This window comes from Plectropomus leopardus, chromosome 11, assembly GCF_008729295.1.
Source record: "Plectropomus leopardus isolate mb chromosome 11, YSFRI_Pleo_2.0, whole genome shotgun sequence".
Lineage (NCBI taxonomy): Eukaryota > Metazoa > Chordata > Actinopteri > Perciformes > Serranidae > Plectropomus > Plectropomus leopardus.
Genome location: NC_056473.1, coordinates 26,973,106 through 26,995,289, shown reverse-complemented (window position 1 = coordinate 26,995,289; position 22,184 = coordinate 26,973,106). Strand labels below are relative to the sequence as shown.

At 37.2% G+C, this 22,184-nt stretch overlaps 3 protein-coding genes across 3 annotated transcripts; 2 read left to right on the top strand and 1 right to left on the bottom strand.

The window, feature by feature from the left end:
- Positions 1–3,318: 3,318 nt before the first annotated feature.
- On the bottom strand, positions 3,319–8,158 carry si:dkey-30c15.2 (uncharacterized protein LOC558938 homolog). The gene is made up of 12 exons (XM_042496795.1): positions 8,068–8,158; positions 7,907–7,950; positions 6,695–6,758; positions 6,404–6,535; positions 5,401–5,508; positions 5,250–5,299; positions 5,025–5,135; positions 4,863–4,908; positions 4,581–4,652; positions 3,896–4,049; positions 3,719–3,801; positions 3,319–3,630 (listed from the first exon to the last, which is right to left on the bottom strand). Exons 1-12 carry the CDS (start codon positions 8,098–8,100, stop codon positions 3,478–3,480), a joined length of 1,050 nt encoding a protein of 349 aa, XP_042352729.1. The 5' UTR covers positions 8,101–8,158; the 3' UTR covers positions 3,319–3,477.
- A 1,526-nt stretch (positions 8,159–9,684) lies between these two features.
- Positions 9,685–14,033, top strand: LOC121949934 (ADP-ribosylation factor 4-like). Its single transcript, XM_042495802.1, has 6 exons — positions 9,685–9,873; positions 10,731–10,811; positions 10,935–11,044; positions 12,339–12,410; positions 13,470–13,595; positions 13,719–14,033. The coding sequence occupies exons 1-6, from the start codon at positions 9,807–9,809 to the stop codon at positions 13,803–13,805; spliced, it is 543 nt and encodes a 180-aa protein (XP_042351736.1). The 5' UTR covers positions 9,685–9,806; the 3' UTR covers positions 13,806–14,033.
- Positions 14,034–14,805: 772 nt separating this feature from the next.
- zgc:77752 (uncharacterized protein LOC393862 homolog) lies at positions 14,806–21,649 on the top strand. The gene is made up of 12 exons (XM_042495801.1): positions 14,806–16,493; positions 16,590–16,670; positions 16,988–17,106; positions 17,649–17,786; positions 17,902–18,173; positions 18,271–18,573; positions 19,900–20,151; positions 20,245–20,361; positions 20,465–20,566; positions 20,682–20,762; positions 20,876–20,986; positions 21,076–21,649. The coding sequence occupies exons 1-12, from the start codon at positions 16,312–16,314 to the stop codon at positions 21,196–21,198; spliced, it is 1,881 nt and encodes a 626-aa protein (XP_042351735.1). The 5' UTR covers positions 14,806–16,311; the 3' UTR covers positions 21,199–21,649.
- The last annotated feature ends 535 nt before the right edge of the window (positions 21,650–22,184 follow it).

Sequence of the window (22,184 nt, the reverse complement as noted above, 5' to 3'; positions counted from 1 at the left end):
AATTAATAGGTGCTGGTGATGCAGGCGGCATGGCTTTTCATTATTATATTAAAATTACTCAACAATTTGAATCTGTGATAACAGCTCGAGTTATGGTGCAGAAGTGTTTCTGTTTGTTTCTCCACTGAAATCATAGGAATACAGCTCACAACAAGAATATAATAAAACATGAATGTAGCAGCTTTTATTTTGACAAAATTACAGACATTTAATTTAATTTAATTTAATTTAATTTAATTTAATTTAATTTAGAAAAGGCACAAGTATTGCATACCAGAATCCAGGATATTTTCAGGTGGAGTGTGTCCATGTGTTGGTCACACAGGTATGCTGGTTGGGACTTTCCTTGTAACATTAACTGCCAAATTATTATGGTTATAATCTGAATTTATAAGCACCAAAACCACCACACTGCTTGCAATTGGCAGCACATCCTCATGTTTTATTTTCGTTTTTGGCTGTCGACATTAAATATAACTGATGAGTGTTCACATGTCTACAGGAGAGAGAGAACAATGCGAGTGTTAGTCATGGCGTTGTAAAAGGGCTAACTAAATTGGAGATCAGTTTCCTGTAATTTTTTTTTCTTGTCATTATAATATAACACCACAAAAAAATAAAACACCAAATGCACAATGTACGTGTTTGATAGATGGCTAAAAGAAAGACTTGTTTTACCATGTTGTATCCTAATAATGATGTTAAAAAAATATCCTCTTTATTTTCATTTTTTTGAAATGTTTTACTTCCCCTAGATGTTCTCCTTTTTTACACTGCAGACAGCACTTTGTGTTCAGTGAGCTGGTGGCTGGTCTCAGATGGTTTTGTAGTGAAGACACTGTATGTGGACACTCTGAACCAGTTTGGATTACCAGGGTCTCTGTGTGGCCGCTTGGATGTACTGCCAAATTCATAAAAACAACATTGGAGACAGCATATGGTCGTGAAATGAACATTCAGTTCACAGCTCTGGTGGACATTCCTGTAGTCAGTGGCACACCTGTGTAGTAATTATGCTGTTTTATTTAGCACCTCAACATGCCACACCTGTCAGGATTATCTTGGAAAAGGACAAGTTTTCTCTAACCCGGATTCTTAAAATATTGCTCCCAAAATCTGAGATAAACATTTCCTTTGAGTGCATAAAATAAGTTTTAGAACTTTAAATTTATTATAAAAATGGGAGCAAAAACAGGATGGTTGCATTTATATTTTTGTTCAGTGTACCTCAATAACCTTAGAGTGGGAGGACAGAACAAATCTAAAATTCTAAAAAGTCACTCCACAGCCACCGCCTCACAGTTCAGTCAGAAAATATGTATTGTTCATTCATTATATTCAGAAAATTCACTGAGCCTATAATTAATGGGGCAGCTATGCATGCACAAAGACAAACATGAACATGCAGTCTTGTCACGACAGTGGTTTATGCCAGTGAGCCCTGTCATGCTGAAGATCAGGATTACTCTCTAAGCATGACCAAAAGAATGGAAATATGACCAAGCAGCTGATAAATAGCATAAATAGGTCACTGATTATGACTTGCACTGGGCCACCCAAAAGCCTTTATAAGCTGGCGCACATTTGAGGAAACAATATTCATCAAATCTTTTCTGGGTACTGTATATTTTGCTGAGTGTGTGTGCTTTATCTAGCAACACTGTTATGCACGGTCATTATTTTTATCATATAATATCACTGACTAGGCAGGATATCTGGGGCACATTCAGAAAATTGATGGCTACAGGGAAATTAAAATTAGGTCAGTACATGCAGGTGATGCAGGCTGCACAGCACTTTATTATAAAGTAAAATGACTCAGTGATTAAGATCTTTGATAATAGCTCTCTACTCACTATCACAAAAAGGTGTTTGTTCCTTAACTGAATTTATAGCGAACACATGGAGAAAAAATGTATTTAAATTTTTATTTCTTAACAGGCAAAAGTGTGTTTTGACAGACATATCTCAAATCTACTATGTTATGCAGCTGTAAGGTTGTTACAAGCCTTGTAAAACCTTTATGTTTTATTGTATGCATCAACCCCATGTCTGCGACTGTGTGGCCTTCAGAAAAGAAAGTGAACATCAAGTATGTACAAGTACAGCACAGTCGATAAATGAGTCAGATGATCACTTATACAAGCAGGAACTGGTTGACTTGCAGTCTGTTAATCATTAACCCTTTGAAACCTAGATTGACATCTGTTTTCTTGTGCAGCATTTAGATGCCTCCAACAAGCATTTAAACTTTTGAAACTGAAATAAATTGGTCCGATTTCTTTAGAAAACACACAGAAAAGGGCTATAAGTAACTTGAAAATGTCCCACAATTAGTAAACGTGACAAGAAAGTTCACAGAAATTCTGTTTAAAAACAGAAAGGGTAAAAGTCTGAGAAAACTATATCTATAATTTTGGAACTAAAATTTTGTTATGGAAAAAAAATGTTATGTAATTTAATCTTTAGCACTTTTTTTCTGGTCACTTTCTTGTTTGTTTTTCTTGTTTTTTTGCTTATTTTCAGGCAATTTTCTTTTTGCTGATTTGTGCTAATATCTTGCTAATTTCATAAGCTGCTCATTGCCTTCTGCCCATGTTTTTGGAAGAAATCAAGACAATGTGCTCAGGTTCAAAGGGTTAACAGAGTGTTTAAGTAAAAGACAGACACACATGATATAAACATGATTATGAAGTTCACCATTCTGCAGCACGAGAGTGTGCTGATTTTTGTGCCTGCACTTGTGTGTGTGTGTGCGTGTGAACAACCAGTGACCTCGGTTATACAACTGCACATTATTCTTTATGAGATATAGTAGTGGTCGCACACAGACGTGACAAAGCAGTGTTCCTTCTCTTGTCGTCAGACACTCAGCATTCCTCAGTGTTCCAACTTGTAAATGCTCCTGACACTGAACTCTATGTTATCGCAGGTGGCACGTGCTTATGCCTTGACAGGTTTTCCATCATTCTTGTGCTGCACTATGGTACAGAGGGACTGTTACATAACAAGTCAGTAACAAAGCACTTGGTTAAAAGGCACCTGAATGAACGTGATAAAGCATGACGAAATAGAAACCCATATGCCACAATAATTTCATAATTCTCTAAGACACCTTTTAAATCTTAAAAAAAAGTACATTATCAGCACATATATAAATATAACATTTCTACAATTTGTCCCTTTTGTCTCCATTTATATAAAAGAGCTCCAGTATCATGACTATGAGTTTGTTCAAATGATGAAAAAATCAGTAGCTGCAGAGGAAAACATAGCATCAATTGTTTTTTTTTTTAAGAGTCTTCGTGCATTATTTAACTTTTCTTCTGTTTCTTTTCATCCTGAGCCCGAAAATGAAAATGCGTTTCAGTATAGATTGACATGAAGTCATGAAGCGTGCAGGCGTACAGTGTCCCTCAGGGCAGGGTGTTGTGTCCGCAGCACAAAAATGTCTCTCAGTGTGTTTAGAGTCAGCAATCACATAGAGGTCCTCAGTGATTCATCAAAGAAGGCAAGGCGGTCGTGTGCAACCAGCGGCGTATTCTCCCCAAGAACTGCCTCTGTGAAGTTAGGCCGTCTCCAGGCGTAAACCATACTGTTCAGGAACCCTTGCAAGGACACACTGGCAACCTGAATCAAACAAAAACAAAAGTATAACCAACAATTCAGACATCAGATGATAATTTTCTCAATAAAATCTTGCTCTTCTGAGACTTGCCTGTATTGCATAAAGGCCAAAGAGGCTGCGTTGTTCAATGTTTGTCCAGATCATCAGAGTAGACAGCAGAATGAGGACAAGAGCTAAAGCAGCGAGAAACATATGAAATCAATCTAATGTTCATTTAAAGCTGAAGTGTATTACATTCGCTTTATATTTGCATGTGTGTGCGTGTACCTGGTGTCCAGCAGAATAAGATGACCATCACCATATTTCTTGCTGTAGAAATCATTCTTTTGAGCCTCCGTCTCGAACGTCCGTCTCCCTCCACAGGAAAAAGCCCTTGCTGCTCATATCTTTTATACCATTTACCAACCTTATAGTAAATGACCTGAAACAAGAGAAAATGAATTATTACAGTCTGTTTACACAGACGTAAATACACTACTCAAGTCTTTAGATAGCAGTGTATTGTAATTATAAAACATTATTATATATCCATAGATGTATAAAGCAAATATTCACTCCTGCACTAAGACATCTTTCACAAGTAGGGAAACCTTTGAAACATGAGCAAAAGGTTTAATTCTCTTCAAAAGCACGGTGAAAAGCAATGAGAAAAAATGATTAAAGGTGGCTAGAAAACAACCTGAAAAAAAGAGTAGACATTTTTCAAAAAATAGGGAATAATGTCAAGAAAGTGTATGTCTGATTTTTAGAATTATACATTCAAAGTACTGTATGTTACACAATATACTGGGTTTTTGTTTGCACTTTTTTAAGATCTTTTCCTTTTCCGCTTATCAGATTCTTTTTGTAATTTTTCACTAATTTGTTGCAGATTTGTCATTTCTTGTTGCTTGTTGCCTTCCTCCCATGTTTTTGAAAGAGATTAAATTAACTTAACTTATATATTACTTACCGAGCAAGACACCATCACTGGTATCACAATTAGAAAAAGAAAAAATCTGATGAAAATGTCATGATTTATCTCCTGGGAAGATAAATGGGGAAAAAAAATCATTTTAGCATAAACATACTATAAACTATAACAAAAACATTATATAATAAACACAGTACCAATCAAATACAGTAAAATGTTGATAAAACAAATAAAAACACTGTAAATGTACACTAAAACTAATGTACACTCATACAATTCTTTCAGTTTAAAAAAAGTGTTATGTGACAGTTTTATACTCACGGTAACAGAGCAGGAATCCCTCCAGACATGCAAGAACAAAATACAACTGAGAGAAAAAATCATAAATGTCAGGAACATAGGGGAACCAATACAATTTTCTCCCGTAACATTTTGAAAAGCAGTGACATTTGAGGAAGTATATGATGGAGGTTTTGTGCTCACCTGGTGCAGTATTTAGTATCATTAGGGATTATCAACGATCGGTCTGTGATTGGAGTAGTCTTTATGAAGGGAGTGAGCACATATGCTAAGTAAAGTGTCATGGGGATCAACCTGAAACCAACAGAGATACAGAATTAAAATGTGTACACCAGCAATAAGAACCATAAAGTTGGAAAGGTGATTAAAGTTATATTTAAAATTATTGTGTGCTGTTAATAAACTCACCACACAACGGCATAAACAGGTATAATGACTATTTTCCTTGTACACTGACTCTGTAAACCAGAACGATAAGAAAAAATCAGTTATTAAATTAGTCATGACTGGGTTTTTTTTCTCTACAAATTATAATCTAAAAATGCAGTGCACGCCTCACCTGTCCCCGCTCGTCCTCTGTGTCCTCTCTTGCTCTCCACCCTTGGATTGGGTTCTTTGACGTCCATGCGTAGACCACCACCAGCAGAAATGAAATAAAATAAAATGTCTGGAATGGACAAACACACAAAGATGCAACAATTTATTGAAGTATGAAACATACAGTGATGCAAAATGTGACAGCATGCATCAAGAAGCTGAAAGATGACTTTGCACAGACAGCCATTTTTAACACATGTAAACACTGCTTGTTTAAAAAAAAGCTTAGATTAGGCTGGTGTTTTGAGAATATCACTCAAATTACTGAAATTATTCATTTTTCAGGTTGGGGTCACTTCATTTTTATTTTCATCTGTTGAAAAATGTAAAATGACAGTTATTTTTTCCTTTGCCTAAATACTGTACATTTAAAAGGCTATATATTTTCCATATGTGTATTTTGTAGGAATGTCACAATCTGAGCTGAGTGAAACTTGTTTTTGTTCCTGCATTGCATTCTTTTTAATGTTTGTTTTACGTAAAATCAATATTATTCAGCCCTCAACTCTTAGCACTGTAAAATCCAATGTGAGCTCAGAAAGTGTTAGATTTAGGTTTATGCAGCTTAAAATAGAGCTGAGAAAACATTTTAACACTTAAAATAACTATGAAAAATGCAGCGTCACCTTTCAGAATGAGGACACAAAGCAGGGTAATCTTCAAGACATGACATGAAAAACACTTCACCATTTTGCTTTACAGGTTTATAGTATCACAAAGTTTTGATTTACTTTACTGCTGGAATGATGTGGCACACTGAGATAATTATCCACTCTCCAACCCTGAAAACTACGCTGGAAAGTACCCAAATCTAAGAGGATGTTTTTACCCAAGCGTCTCTAAACTCCTTTGTCTTGTTTAAGAAGATTAAACTTCAGATATGACTTCTCCGCCCACCAAGAAACAGTCTTGTTAATTATTAATTTGTAGAGGTAAAAGGTCTAACAGGATGAGTTGTTCCTTACCAGTGACAGTGGCAGACTGTATTGGCAGATGGCTACACTGTCTTTAGTGTTAACTTTGTTCATGATACTGGTGGACATCAGGATCAGAGCAGCCAGGAGGTCTGCCAATGCGAGCTGCACCAGGAGGTGCACCTGCAAACAAATACATATGAAGGTGTAAAACTGTGAGAAGCAACAAGAATCAACACATTTCCTGCATGTGTTACTCAATGCCAAAAATCCAAAAAATATAAAATACATAATCAACATAATACAAATGGCATGCATATAAATGCATACAACCTGACCCACCTGTCCTCGTAGATGTCTCCTTCTCAATATGGAAACCGTTAGGACAGAAAAACTCCCAACCACACTGCAGAGAATCAGAAATATGTCAAGTATTAAACAACAGAATAGAGGCTGGATTTATCACTGCCTTAACTTTAGTAAATGTCTTGATGATGTGTGTAAGGTTTAAAATGAATGAATTTGAATGAATTAATGAATCTTTATTTCGTAAAAACAAAAAAATATATACAAATAAAAGCAAACAAGCCATATGGCCAAGTCCGATGAACTAAAACAAAAAGACAAAAAAACCCCCTATACAACACATAAATATCAATCTCAGTAACTATTACTCATTTTTGAAAAGGAGTAGGGAGTATCCCTATCACATTCTACATAAATGCCTTCCCAAATTTTATATACAACCTGCTATTAATGGGACAACTATCCCAAAATTCAATATAAACAACTATTCCAGTTTCATATGCAACCCATTACAATATAAGATGAGGAACACAATAAACACTAAGCCTGAGATGGGTTTTATTGCACAGGTCAGAGAGGCTGAGTGTTATCTCAGACACATGTGACACCTGCATAAAATGTTGTAAAATACTCCCACATTTTCAAATATAACCGTCCTCTAAGCTCCATAGAAACTCACTGATTTGTTTTCCCGCATTTTCTCCAGCACTAGCTTTGTCCTCTTTCCTATTTTTTTTGCCCTCTTTGTCATAGGCCGAAGATAGAAATAAAGACTTATAAACAAAGTCACCGCAGCGGGTTGACTGAGCTCGCTTTTTTTCAGCTGCTTGCAAATACACAAGTCCACAATAGAAAAAAAAATCTTAGTCTTGCATGTTGACTGAAATAACATGAAAAAGTCATAGTATAATATGTCATCAGAAATAGCATAAAAATGTGATACTATAGTATGTCATCCAAAATAGCATACAAAAGTGATTATATAGTTTGTCATCAAAAATAGCATAAAAAAGTCACAGCCCACCCTTTGTTACAGGTCTCCTTGCTGATGTGGTAAACCTCTTCACAATTAGAAAACTAAAATTTTAAGATTAATATTCTGCTGATTATAGGTTTACTGTACAACTTATTTTAAAAATATTTTAATATGCCACAATCCAGTTGCTATATAAACTCTTAGTGTAAAAGTAAAAGTAATGTAATGTAAATCAAGCATGAAAGAGAGGAAGTAGAAGTAAACTATATTACCTGGGAATGAGCAACACTATGTACTCAGTAGAGAGAAAATCAATCTGAAAAACAGATTTCAAACATGTTATCAAAAATGTTATGTATTTGTTATTTCCCCCTTACAGTTCTCATCAGTTTACAATTAATTTGTTCATGCACATAAAAGTTGAAATACCTACCTGATCTGCACTCAGTATACCATTAATCTCCATGATGAATATCCAATTATAAGTCTATTCAAAACTCTCAGTCTGGCACAGCTAAATAGTTTGCCTCCATAACAGGCCTTTATGAACATGTCCTTTTGTGTGAGCACACCTCTGTAACAGTCTGCACCTTGTCACGTGCTGCTGTTTTGACTCCACCTGCTTTGGGTGTGTGCAACTCTTTTTTTTCATGGGAATTCCCAGATGGAGCAGGAATATTCCTTGTCTTACTTTCAGTCTTTCAAAAAAAATAAACACTTAGAGGAAAACTGAGAAGCAAAGTTTCCCCTGTACTGTTTGTGTTTTATCCTCTCTTTATTATTAGTGGTTGATTTCAAACCAAAATGACAGACGTAGACATAAATGCCCTGATCTGAGCTGGTGGAGATCTATGGGAGTTAAAGGAGGTCCCCTGTCCCAGTTATCAACCAGGGGGAGTAAATGGAGACGATGGACTCATACAAGCACTTTGGGGTCCAAATCTGCAAAAACAAACAAACAAACAAACAAACAAACAAACAAACAAAAAACTGGACTGATCACATAACACTGACGTCCTCTTCAGGCAGGGGACAGAGCAGATTCTTCCAGAGACTCAGATCATTGGGTGTGTGCAACAGGCTCATGAGGATCTTGTATCAGTTTGCTGTAGCAGGGCACTATACATCACTGGAGCACCAATGTTGGTAAAGTCAGCACAGCTGGTTTTTGTCCAGCTTTGTGTATGAGTGCATAATTCATTTAGGTTACATTCATCACGAGAAATAGATTATTTCACAGAAGTTTTACAATCAATAACTGAAAAAAGGAATAGTCTGAAGCCCCCTCTAGTCATTGAAGGTTTCACCTCTAGCCACCACTGGGAAGGGACCTTACCTACAAGGCAGTGGTTTCCAGCACCTCAAGCCACAGTGTCCAGATTTCTTCCTTTGTCATTAGTTCAAGGTCCACACATTAGATAAATTACCACATGTTCATTTTTCCCCACAAAAAATGAACACCATGTTGGCTCAGAACACAAAAAACATCAACATATTGCAAGAATAAACAAACGGCATTTCAAGATATGAGCTCTGTGCTTGAAATAAGCAAATAATAATAATAATAATAATAATAATAATAATAATAATAATAATAATAATAATAATAATAAATAATAATAATAATAATAATAATAATATAATAATAATAAGCAAGATTGAGATAGAGTAAAAACATTTTTAAAAAAAACTAAAAAGGAAAGAAACAGGAACAGGAAAGAAAGTCTGTAAATATTATTCATTAATTTTCACACTATGTAAACGCCTGTGTTATGGAGTCATCTAGTGGTAGGAATCGACTTTGCATTTTACTATATGATAAAAACACCTCTAAAAAATAAATAAATAAATAAATAACATAAGCATTTTCTATCGTCTTAATGACAAGCCTCTGCTCACAGGATATGTTGTGTTAATAGAACAGATTAAATATATATGCAAAAAGAGGGTTAAAAATGTACTCAAACGTTACTGTTCAATGATATTGACTTGTGTTGATAAAGTTGATTCAAACTGATGACGTCGTGGATTCCACGTTGTCCCGGACGTGGCAGTCGCAGTAGTCCTGTGAAGAAATCAGAATAGCAGGATCAGAGTAAAAGTACTACACGTCGCCTCTGCTGCGGCTAATATCATCTCTTCTGTCACAGATTCAAACATTATCTGCCAGCCATGGGGCTCACCATCTCTTCACTCTTCGACAGGCTGTTCAGCAAAAAACAAATGAGGATCTTGATGGGTGAGCGAAAGCGCTGTTTGGTGCACGAATGTTAGCTTTAGCTTTAGCTAGCTGAGTAGTTGGCTAACGTTGGTTCTTTATTTGCTTTTAATTGCAGTGCAGCTATTAAACTTTTGAAGTATAACATTGGGGCCAAGGCGGAATTAAAACAGAACTACGTATGAGTTATTGTTATTGCTGAAAAAAATACAACAAAAATAGCTTTTCCACAACGCGATAAGTTAGCTAGGTTTCGGTGTTTGTTTTAAAGAAAGTTTGTTAATGGAGTCTGTTAACGACAACTTTAGCTCGAAAACTGCTTAAATCAAAGTTTTAACATTATAAAAACTTTAAAAACAGGTTTGGCTGCAATGGCCAAGTGTGTCATTTGCCTAATAAGTACTTCCAAACAGTAGTACAATGTCCTGTTGGGGGATAATAGCCGATAATTGATAATCTACTTTAAGTTAGCTTCTAACTTGTTCACGGTAAACAGTACGTTAATTCGTTTTTTTCTACTATGTCTAACTTTAGCTAACGCTAACTAACTCCACGTTTGGCAATGTGTTACGTCATTCTTCTGTCATGTTTCTGGATATTTAGGGAGTGATGTGTTTTCTGCGATTTCAATATACACAAATCAGCTTAAATAATTGTGAGATTTTTCCCCTATCATACTTATTGATTAGCATGTCTTGGTACACGAGTCGTTACACGCAGTCACATGTATCCTGTTATTGCATGTCATCTGTTTTCTGAAGATTAGACTTCAAGGAAAACGCATGTTATGCAATTTACAGCAGGTTGTCATCCATAGCTGCAACTTCCATCCTCTTCAGATATTGATGTAGATTTAAATCACCCTTTTCTCGCTGTAGTTGGACTGGATGCTGCCGGAAAAACAACCATCTTGTACAAATTGAAGCTTGGTGAAATTGTGACCACCATCCCAACCATTGGTAAGAAACCCCCTAACACTTATTGTCCTTTTAGATTTTTTATTGTTAACATTAGCACAGATGACTCATTGAACTTTGCATGCAGTTTTCTAAAGATCTGTCCCTTCTCTTTCCCCTGTAAAGGTTTCAACGTCGAGACAGTAGAATATAAAAATATTAGCTTCACTGTTTGGGACGTGGGTGGCCAGGACAAGATCAGACCCCTCTGGAGACATTACTTCCAGAACACACAGGTATGAGTGTGACTGTCCAAGTGCTGTGGGACACCTTCAGTGTCATAATTTTTTTTCATTAAACATATTTTCAATTCAGCTATTTGCATGGAATTCAAACCTGACAAAGATATTAACTCAAAAGTATGAGGATAAATAAATATAAAACATTTAAATCCATTAAAAGTTATATGCAATAAAGTAGAATTAAATGGGAAAAAAAAGTTTTAAAAAGTACGCGCTAGCTGGATTCTATGAAATACTTTGTGAAGAAGTGTGTTCTGCTTGCAGCACCAGCTTCAAGATGCTTCATTTATGAAGAATCAAATCTCTCACCGTGATCAGATTGGATTTTGTTTTCCACACAGTTATAAAATCTGTAGGATTATGGGGGGCCCGATACTAAATCTTGAGTTTGAGTATCTTACAAACATGTTTTTTTTAGATTAAGATGAATTGATTGAATGGTTCATTCAAACATTATTTTTGTTCCTCTGGAACAAATAGACAGCCTCTTTTGCAGTGTTTTGTATGTTCAATTCATTTAAACACAAATACTTTGCAGTTAATTTTTTTAATGGCTGTTTATGTTCGAATGTGTTTTTTCCCCGGCTACATTGGTACAGTCAGTGAAAGTAGACGAATGTAATGCTCAAACTATATACTTAATACTCTTTTATGTAGCCTGTTACTTTTTACCCAAATCAGCCCTGCATCAGCCAAGCTACATAATGGTATATATATAAATACAATTGGTAACATCGCATCTCAAAATTTCATCATAAATGCTTCTTCTCTCTCAGTCAGTCTTGTAGTTGTTTGATCTTGGATCACGTTCAATAATTGGCAACTTTAAATATCTTTGTACTCTAGATGGTAAACTATACATTACTACATAAAATTCTAGTCTCTGTATATTACTTTGACTCACTATAATTAGCCTAAATAGGACTGCTTCTAAATATTATTTTTACTATAGATGAATCTCCAGAACAATTTCACAGTTAATTGATTAATTTGGGTATCATAAATGTAAAAAAAATGGAAAAATGTTTGTCATAGTATCCCGGAGTTCCAGGTGATGTCTTAAATACCCATACTCAACAATATTCAGTACACAATCTCATTAGATCAAAGAAAGCAGCAAATGTTCACATAGCTGGAACGAGAGAAACCAAAAACACCTGTAAATTGTTTATTGATTGCCAAAATAATTGCAGATCAACTGATCAATTATTCTGCTAATTATTACAGTTTTAAAATTAAGAACAGAAAAGCTAACCACTTGGATGCTGTTTTGTTCGTTTTCATTTAGGGCCTCATCTTTGTCATTGACAGCAATGACAGAGAAAGAGTGGCAGAGTCTGCAGAGGAGCTCGGGAAAATGGTAGGTATTTAATATGTAGGGACTGATGGAAGAGTGTTCTCTATGCAATGATGACGTGTAGATAGTTTCATAATTTAACTCTCATTGTGTGTAGTTAAATCAGAACTAATAATAAAAATATTAACATAGTGTAAAAACTCTGTATATAGTCAAACCAAAACCTGTATGCGTTTGTTTGTACGTTAGGGAAATACAAATTTGTCATTATATCTCAAAATGAAAGGAATGGTGTATGTATGTAGTGCATGGCTAACTCATACATTTTAAATCATTTGGGTAACCATATTGACTTACTCTGAACACATTCACCATACAAGTGCCAAATAGCCTCAATTCTCACATTATAATTACCTTGTGCTGTGTCAGTGTTACTCATGTAGCCTGCTCATTTCGATGGGTGTGGTCAGCTTCTTGATGAGTCACCAAAGTGTTAAGTGAGGGCATTTGTGTTATCGCTCAGGGATATGAACCATATCAACCATTTGTGTTTTTGTAGTGCATTGAATGCATTGCTATTATGGATTTAATTTACCTTATTTATTTCTAGTTGCACAATAAAACCACAACTACAGTGTTACAGATTTAAAATGATTATTTTTTTTAACCTTTTTATAACAGTTTTGACTATTGGGGGTGTTCTTCAGAATAAGTTTGGTGTTTGGGGATGTTTTTGCCTTTTAAAAAAAAGATATTTATTTATGTGTTCTTTTATTATTTGTTTTGGGTACTTGTCATACTTTAAGTCCATTTTTCTGATGATACTTTTTACTTTCACTTAAGCACCATTTTCAAAACAGGACTTTTACTTGTACCAGAGTATTTTCACGGGGTGGTATTAGTACCTTTACTTTTACCACTGGTGATAACTTAGAGTGGCGGCCAATTCAGCTCAGTTCAGACAACTGGATCCCTTTTAGGACTCATGTCAAACCAGTAATATTATCACATTTTAAATGTATGTATTTAATAAAATCCCACTTTTATCTCTTGTTAATGTTTTGGCTGTAATATGAAATCTTAGAGCTGATGTCTTATGTCTTATGTCTTTTACCCCTCTAGTTAAGTGAGGACGAGCTGAGAAACGCTGTTTTGCTGGTGTTTGCTAACAAACAGGACCTTCCCAATGCCTTACCAGTCAGTGATCTCACAGAGAAACTCAACCTACACTCCCTCCACAACAGAAATGTAAGTAATCTGAATACACATGCTCCCTACACCTGCGTTCAGATTCAAATCCTTAAGCACATGCAGAGCTCCATTTATATTTTCTCATTTCTAATTGGTGCCATATAATCTCTGGCCCCACAGTGGTATGTTCAGCAGGCCTCCGCCATCCATGGTGACGGGCTGTATGAAGGACTTGATTGGCTATCCAAAGAGCTGTCCAAGAACTAAAGATGGATCGACTGGACAGATGAGAGAAAGAGACTTAACTCCACAGGACAGGAGAGAAGGCACAGACATTCAATCCAAAACATTTGGTCTTCCAGCGCTGACATTCACAATGGGGACAAGGCTGGTGGACGATATATAATCATTTTTGGGAAATTTTAATATTATGGTTTTTTTCTCTTATTATAATTACTATTACCATGTTATCTCTTAATATAGTCTATGTTTATTTCCTTTTGTTCTCAGACTCTTACATGGCAGCAAGTGGTAATTATACATTCAGTTGCATGATGAGCAATTGGCCTACAACAATAAATGGTTAAGGAGTTGTTTTTCCACTTGACACCTGGGCTCCTGTCTAGGCAGCATTTGCAGTAATCGAGCACTTGTATAGCTGTTGTCGAGCCTAGGTTGGGTCATATGATAATGTAACTCCAGGGCTTTGGTGAAGGAAAACTTTTAGGCTCCCTCAGGCTGTTCTTCTCCACAACCACTCGTGAATATTTGACTCCTTAGCAGACCTGACCCTTTACTCTTCCCTGCTATCGCTCATGCCAACTCATTTCTGTAAAGGCCTTCAGCCCAGAGAAGGAAATGGGTGAGGATTAGCAGTGATTTCAGAGATAGGTTTTGTTAAATGTGTGGGACCTCCCAGTAAATGCATCCAAAAAGGAACATTGTGCCTTCTGGTCCCTCTTAACACAAATCTTAAAAATCCTTTTCTATATCTCATTCTGAGTTCATGCTTCCTCGCAAGATGCTTTAGTGACTTTTTTTGCTTCTGAAAGATAAAATAATGCAATAAGACACTTCCTTTTGTTTTGAAATGTATGCTGTGGTGCAGAAGAACTGCAATAGTGTAAGTGTAGTTTGCTTCTTTACAACATCTTTATCAACTAGCATTTTGCCCTGTTTGAACATTTGTAAGATTGTCCGCAGTCCTCTTCCTTCAACACCCTCCATGAAAAACGTAAAAAACTTCTTCTGCCCACTCTTAAGAAGAAAAAAAATTAACTAAAAGGAGGAAGGAAGCATTCCAGTGTTGACACATGACTGCTGATAGTAAATAAGCATGTTTTGTTGTTTTTGTTGTACTGTCTGGAAGATAATACTAATAATATAATAATTTTCTTATTTTCCCCCCCCCCCCACAAACTCAAAAACATACCTGCCCATTAGTTTGTTTTTGTGTATACATTCCAACTTTTGCTTGCAGATGCTTAAGCTGCCACTCTTAAAATTACTTGCGAAAAATATTTTCCACAAAAAAGCTCTGAATAAAGACGGTGTAAAAAAACCAAATATGCGCTTTTGGCTCTACTCATTGTTACCCATACCCATTCAAAATATTAAAACACTCCTTCACTTTGATTTTGTTTCAAAATAACTCACAAAAAAAACTAAGCTGGCAACTGCTACAAGGAACTGTGCCTGATATGAGGAAGTGTGAGAGGTGTTCCAGTCTGTGACTTAAAATACAAATCTTGTCCCTGGCTTGTCTTTTCAAGCATTTCTCACTTTCGAAACACTGCATTTTCTGAGATGTCTCGGCTCTTGTTCATAAATCTTTGTCTAAGCAGGGGTATGGTCTGTGCACAGCAAAACGCATGTTTATAGCATAGCCTTTTTCAGGAATAATTTAAGCAGTTTAAAACATTTGTTAAAAAGTAATCTAGTAAGATAAGTAGGTAAAATAATTTCTTTACTCATTACTTTTTTAACAGGATAACTAACCTATTTAATTTTTTTCATAATTGCATGACATTACATTATACTAAGATAGTGTTTCACAGTAAACACAGACCTTATCGGTGCTTATTTACATTAGTGAGATCAACAATATATATTTCTCTGCATCACAATCTAAGTACAATCATGTCTAAAGCTTTATCTGGTGCCAGGCATTAGGACCTTCATACACAGTGTTTATAGGAGAACGTATAAGCATTATATAATTGGCTTGCTATGATGTGTGAATGTCTCTCCTAATGTATTTATGACAGCTAATCGGGCTTAGTGGAGCTGGGTCAGCGCATAGTTTTGTGAGTATGTAAGCAGCACAGAGGAGCACATGTGTGTTCTGCTTTTAGCACCGCTTTTCTTTCTTTTTCCTGCACTCTTAAACTCAGGGAATACATTAAATGGGATTTAATGCTTCATTGTATAACATAATCAAACAGGTAAGTTTTAAATTTGATTGATTGCATAGAATATTATATATTCATTGTACTGTAGATGTGTCACTTTTCTGATATCCTTTTCTGTTATATGACTTTTCTAAATTTTAGACAATAAATGTGTGTAAGTAACAGCACCCAACTACAAAAGTATGTCATTTTAACAAGCTGTTTCTTGTGGATGAAATCCTAGAACCACAACAGGTGTTCATACCCAATTTAAGTGTCATTTGAAAATACATGCAGTCTGTCAAGAAGGTGACATGAGGTTGCCAGTAAGCCCGGTGAGGTCATAGTCAGGCTGATCTTGGAGGGGTTTCCTCTTGTGCAGGATGATGCCGACCTTGATACCAGTTCCACAGCCGTCTTACTCCCAGGCCAGGGAGAACCTGGTGAAGGCTATCCCACCCAAGCTCCTCTGCCTGCTGGCCTGTGGAGGAAAAGACTGTCGCTATGAAGGACCAGAGTGTTGGAAATTAAATCAACAGGTCATCCGAGGTCTTTTCTCCTCCTGGTGAGACAATGTGACTGCAGTCAAAATGTAGCTGTGTTATGTGCTGTATCAAAAAAAAAGATGACTTACTGATTAAGAACTTCTTCATATTGGAAGGGTAACTGATGACATTATTGCCATGGCACGACCATCCAGTCATCTAATTGAGAAGTACAACATCATAGAACAATTTCGGAGGTAATCACTGTTAATTATTATTTAGCAATGCTTGTGTTCTCCTGTGTGTCTGTGCAGTGTGTGGATTTGCATGAAACATGAGTAGTTGTAGGAATAATGAGCCTTCTCAAAATGTGTGGGGGTCTCTGAGGAATATGGAGAAAAAATATTATTTTATGGGGTACATTGGGGATAAGACATCTGTCAGAACTGATTTTTCATTTCACCGATCAGCTTATCCAATTGTGGACATATTACTTGAGTATCACAATTTTACTTTTGAGACACAAACACAAGTGTCAACTGTCATCTTCATAATTTATGATTTTTTTTCTCAGGTTGAACATCCGATCGATCATCAACATGCAGATTCCTGGAGAGCACGCTTACTGTGGACCTCCTTTACTCCCTGAGAGTGGTTTCACATACTCTCCACAGATCTTCATGGACAATGACAGTGAGATCTTGATACAGTAAATATACAACATGGAAGACTGACTGCCTTCTAAAGAAAAAGAGAGAAAGAAAGATAGAAAAAGAAAAAGCTGTACCTCACACAGAGTGGGATGGAAACAGTCAAGGACATAGGTTTTGTTTCACCATTGGAGGGGGTGGGTTACATATAAAACTTGGGGTCCTCTTCCTAAAAATGTTGAGATGCTTAATTTCCAGAATTCTGGTGATCTTTTTCTGCAACATTTTATGGTGAAAATGTCATCTCTCAAAATTAAAGTCCTCTACCAGACAAACGCACATGTTATGAATATTGAGGGAGAACTTTCCCCTGGGTCCCCTGAAATATAGGCCTATGTAAAAAGTGAGCAAATATTAGGATAGACAGTCGTGGTTTGTGCCGAAGGAGCAGCAACTAATTCTGAGTTGTCTTATCCAAACTATGCCATGTGTTTCTACATTAAAAAGTAGCCTGCAAACACAGTTAATCATTATGTCAATTACATTCCTAAATACACTCACATGCACATATTTGTATTTTTTCAGTTTACTTTTACAACTTTGGGATGCCAGATTTCGGTGTGTCCTCTCTCGTCGGTACAATCGATGCGGTGAAGGTTTTGGCCTTTGCAGTGAGGGAAGGACGAGTGGCGGTGCACTGCCATGCAGGCCTGGGCAGGACAGGTAGAGGAATAAACATACTGTATCTACTGTTCATGTGAACACCGTGAGTAACAGTTTGTGCACATGTAATGCTCTCATGTAAATTCAGTGTGTGTTTCCTTGTGTGTTCGTGCAGGTGTCCTGATAGCCTGTTACTTGATTTACACCCTGCGCATCAGTCCGAGTGAGGCTGTCCATTTTGTACGAATTAAACGGCCACGCTCTATTCAAACCCGGGCACAAATCAGCCAGGTGTTTGACTTTGCTCGCCTGATTGGCACACAGCTGGTCCAATACCCAGACCTCAGCCTGCGGCACGGAGCCCCCTTTACCCTGCAGCATTATCTAAACCGACAGGCAATATTGCTGCATGGCCAGGAGGCACGCACCCTCAGACAAACACCCAAGGTCAGGACTTCATCATTTTAATATATTAACAGTTATTATGTAGATATCTGATTGCACTGTCTTAATAGTTTACCTCCTCCTCCTCTTTCTCCATTAGGTGGTTTATCTCCTGTGTGTGCATCTCTCCTGCTTAGCTCTTGGTCTCCCGGCTCCTCCAGAGATACAGGCTGAGCTGGAGAAGAGGTCAGCACTGAGGACCCTGAACAGGACAGTGAGGGAAACCCTGGTGTCCAAACAGTATTTGCCTTTACTGAGGGAGGGTCATAAAGGGTCATGGGTGGGTTCAGGGTCGGTGTCCTCCTGGGACGAGCCACTGGGGTTCTTGGAGAGGAAGAGAGAGGTGCTGCTGGACAAACGCAGCTACAGCGACTCTGACCTCAGCAAGATTGCAGTAAATGGGGTACAATTTCACATTATTCTTCCACAATTACATATGGGGCCGGTTTCGCAGACAAGGCTTAAGCCTAGTGCCAGATTAAAATGCTCTTTTAAGCTCTCTTAACTCAAAGGGACTTTAACAGACATATCTTAAAGGGATGGTCAACCCAAAAATGAAAATTCAGTCATTATCTACTCACCCTCATGCCAACGGAAAATCAAGTAAAGTTTTGTAGTCCACAAAACTCTGCTGGAGGTTCAAGGGGAAAAGGTGTTGCACTCATCTCCCAATTAATTGAAGTAAATGGTGACCAGGAATCACGTTAAAAAAATCCATAATGAAACCACAAAATATCTCTACATCTAGCTCATCCAAGGTAATCCAAATGTCCTGAAGCCCTGCATGCCAAATTGTTTTGAAAAAACATCACTGGCGCCATGTTAATAGTCTTGTTGTAGCATGTAGCATGTAGCTCGTAGCGTGACCAACAAGAGCTCTTTTCCATTCTGGGTTTTCATGAGCACCATGAGGCCAACAGCATGCTTATACTGAAGATAATGAGGCTTAACCCAGGTATTTTCAAGGTAAGTCTTACTTACCTTACTCCATAGTTGCAGACAAAAGCCTGGTATACTCTGTGCTATTTTGGGCTGTCCCAGATGAAAGATGACCAACGTCAAAGGAACATGGCAATATCCTTGGTTGTGCCTCTAAAATTGTGGTTCTCGTCGCACAGTGAGAGATGTTCAGGGACGGCTGTTGTCACCGTTGTAAGATCAAAGACAGCCTGGGATAAAATTCTAACAGTTACAGAAATTTGGGATGACCATCTTACTGTGTGACTGTAACAACCTATGTCTGTTAACAACCAATAGGAATGCAGCATGAAATGACGCACTGATCAGCGTGACAATGCTAAATGCTAGTAGATGTTAATACCTACTTTGAGCTCTCGCTGCAAAATTGGCATACCTAGTAGGCCTTTTTTCCCCAACCACGACCACGTTCAGATTTTCCTCCTCTTCCTCGATCTTTTTTCGACACACATAAATGCTACTATGAAGAGGGATTGATTTGTTTGTCTAGATTCTGCTCTTACCACCACAGTGGTGTAGATGGATGATGCTCGCCAACATTGTTTTGCTCTTGCGTATAGATTTCGATGGATATATATCGTATATATAGTAGCTTAACTAGGCCAAATGTATGCCACGTTTATGAAAGCAACATGAAAGCTCCTAGCTTAATCTAAGCCTGTTTGTGAAACCAGCCCATAGTGTCTTCATCTTCTGTAAAATCAAAGTGGTCATTGAGTTTTTTCTCATTTTGTTGCACTCTGTCTTGAAGGATCTGGAGTGGAGTCCATATTGCGCCCCAGTACTTGGAAATGAGAGACAGTGGTGTGTGCATGATCTGATACGACCTGATCTGAGACCAAGCAGTCCAATCCTTGCCCCGCTGTCACCAGGCCACTGGACCACCAAAAAGAAATCTACACTCAACATCCCATTATCTAACATGGCGACAAGCAACAACTGTGTGAAGAGGTCTAAGTGCACAGCTAAAAAGATGCTTACCAAATACAGCTCCAACATGGAGGTAACTGTGATTCTTACTGTGAAGAAATAAAGCTAATAATGAATGCTTTGATGTGAATGCTTTAAAACCTTTTGATTAATTTGTCATATAAAGCTGTGCAGAAATCCACATAATCCAGGCCCAACTGCAGTCGCCCGAGCTATTGCTAAGGCAATGGCATTCCATGGTCCTCCAGGAGAAATCATCCTGCAAAGATCAGCTCTGCTGCAAGTGAGCAATGCCGGGGCAAATCTATTTTTACATAACTACATATCACTTTTGTTTTGAGCTTTAAAGCCACTGAATAAATGCAGTTGCTCACCTTTTCCAACAGGAGGAGCTGAACAGCAGCGACTGTGGCTGGGCTCTGCTGGTCACAGAGTCGGATCCTCAGGTTCTCAGTTGGCTATTGTGGACCTGGCTGGACAAGTTAAGGGTCGGGTTTTCAATTTGTGAAGTATAGAAAAAATACACCACGACCTTTTGAATTTCAGTTTACACTTCCCATACTGTTGTAAAGTCATATCTCTGTTTCTTCTAACCTCATCCAGGAGCCTGTTCTGAGTGCAGAAGATGTGGACAGGTTGAGTTCTGGAGCGAACAACAGGAAGCCTCTCAGTTTGCTCAAGAAGGTAAAGAAGCAGATTTATGAATCTGATGTCACGTTTGACTATATTCTTCTCAAGACACCTTTACACTCTATATGAAGATTTAAAAAGTTATTTTCAATCTAACATTATTACAGCCACAGAGACACACCATCTATTGTCTACTGAGCTGTGTGAGTACAGTGACCAGCCTGTGTCCACACAGAGAAGATTCAGTGCTGCAGCGACTGATGCAGGCCCTTACAAGGGTGAGACACATGTAGAATTATAGTCTGTTAAAGAATGTGTATTAGAAACCTTTTTATGTTCAATAATTTGCCTTTTTAAAAATCACCAGCGCCCGCAGGAGGAAATGGAAAGCCTTGCAACTTTGATGAAGGTCCTGAAGGCGAGTTTAAGAGAAACCTTCCACAACTACAGATACCTCACAAGGGCCTGCAGCACCAATGCTACACTTTAAGGCACGGGTGATTACTGAACAGGCCTACAGGGCACAGACCCAGGGGCCCAAAGTGTCAGGAGACCCCTACCTTCACCTGCAAAATGTCACTCACATTTGGTGCAAAGGAACTGTGAAGAGACTAAAATTACCCCAAGGAGACACAAACTAACCACTCACAAAAGTACCTCAGATACACAAAACCATCAAAAAATGCATAACAATAATGTTGTGCTCAACCATTTGGAAGTGCACATTTTGAGTCACCATATCTTAATGGAAAATTTGTTAAACTGAACTCAACCTGATTAAGCTGTCACCACCATTTGGTTTAGGTATGTTATGCTAAAACAATCCACTAGATGTTGCTATGTCTTTGAATAGTATGCCTTTTCTGTTCATATCCTACAGGAAGTTAGTAACAAAAAAAAGTTAATCGAAACATGAGTGCTCTCTGTGGTGGGATTTTCAAAGGTAGGTTTATTTATTTGACATGTTATAGTTTCTGAACTGATGAGATAGTTAAGCTGAGCTAGTGTAATTGCAATTGACTATTTGCTACAAAATGTTTTTTTTTTTTAAAAATAGTATCTTTGTCTAAAGCCATGCTTTTCCAAACAGTTGAATTGTCTTTTTACGGTAAAGGTAGTGATGCTAAATTATTTAATTTTTTTTTTTTTAATTAACAAAATGATGAATATTTAGTGTTAATACCATATATTAAATGTTATTTCATTGTATCAACTCTATCACTGATTTTTCATTGATGAGTCATTTTGAAGTCAAAAAACAACTAAAAATTTATTTTTGTTTTTATAGCTACAGGGGAATAAGAAATTCAAAGAAAAAAAGCCATTGTGTTCTTCTTGTTAAAAATGTTTTTGTCTTACAGCTTTATTCGTAAAAAATGTGAACGATTTGGTTTCCTTTAATAAAAAGATAACTAACCAAATTTGGGTCAGTGGAGGAGCATTCTTGACAGGCACTTGTAAGGACAGTAGGAATGA

Excerpts from the sequence above, each read along its gene's own strand:
- si:dkey-30c15.2 (XM_042496795.1), bottom strand. The coding sequence starts at position 8,100 with ATGGAGATTAATGGTATACTGAGTGCAGATCAG. Across the intron at positions 5,300-5,400 it reads CAGAGGACGAGCGGGGACAG|AGTCAGTGTACAAGGAAAAT; the intron begins GTGAGGCGTGCA and ends TCTGGTTTACAG. Across the intron at positions 3,631-3,718 it reads TTGGCCTTTATGCAATACAG|GTTGCCAGTGTGTCCTTGCA; the intron begins GCAAGTCTCAGA and ends TGTTTGATTCAG.
- LOC121949934 (XM_042495802.1), top strand. The coding sequence starts at position 9,807 with ATGGGGCTCACCATCTCTTCACTCTTCGACAGGCTGTTCAGCAAAAAA. Across the intron at positions 9,874-10,730 it reads ACAAATGAGGATCTTGATGG|TTGGACTGGATGCTGCCGGA; the intron begins GTGAGCGAAAGC and ends TTCTCGCTGTAG. Across the intron at positions 12,411-13,469 it reads CAGAGGAGCTCGGGAAAATG|TTAAGTGAGGACGAGCTGAG; the intron begins GTAGGTATTTAA and ends TTACCCCTCTAG.
- zgc:77752 (XM_042495801.1), top strand. The coding sequence starts at position 16,312 with ATGATGCCGACCTTGATACCAGTTCCACAGCCGTCTTACTCCCAGGCC. Across the intron at positions 18,574-19,899 it reads GCAAGATTGCAGTAAATGGG|GATCTGGAGTGGAGTCCATA; the intron begins GTACAATTTCAC and ends TCTGTCTTGAAG. Across the intron at positions 20,763-20,875 it reads CTCTCAGTTTGCTCAAGAAG|CCACAGAGACACACCATCTA; the intron begins GTAAAGAAGCAG and ends ACATTATTACAG.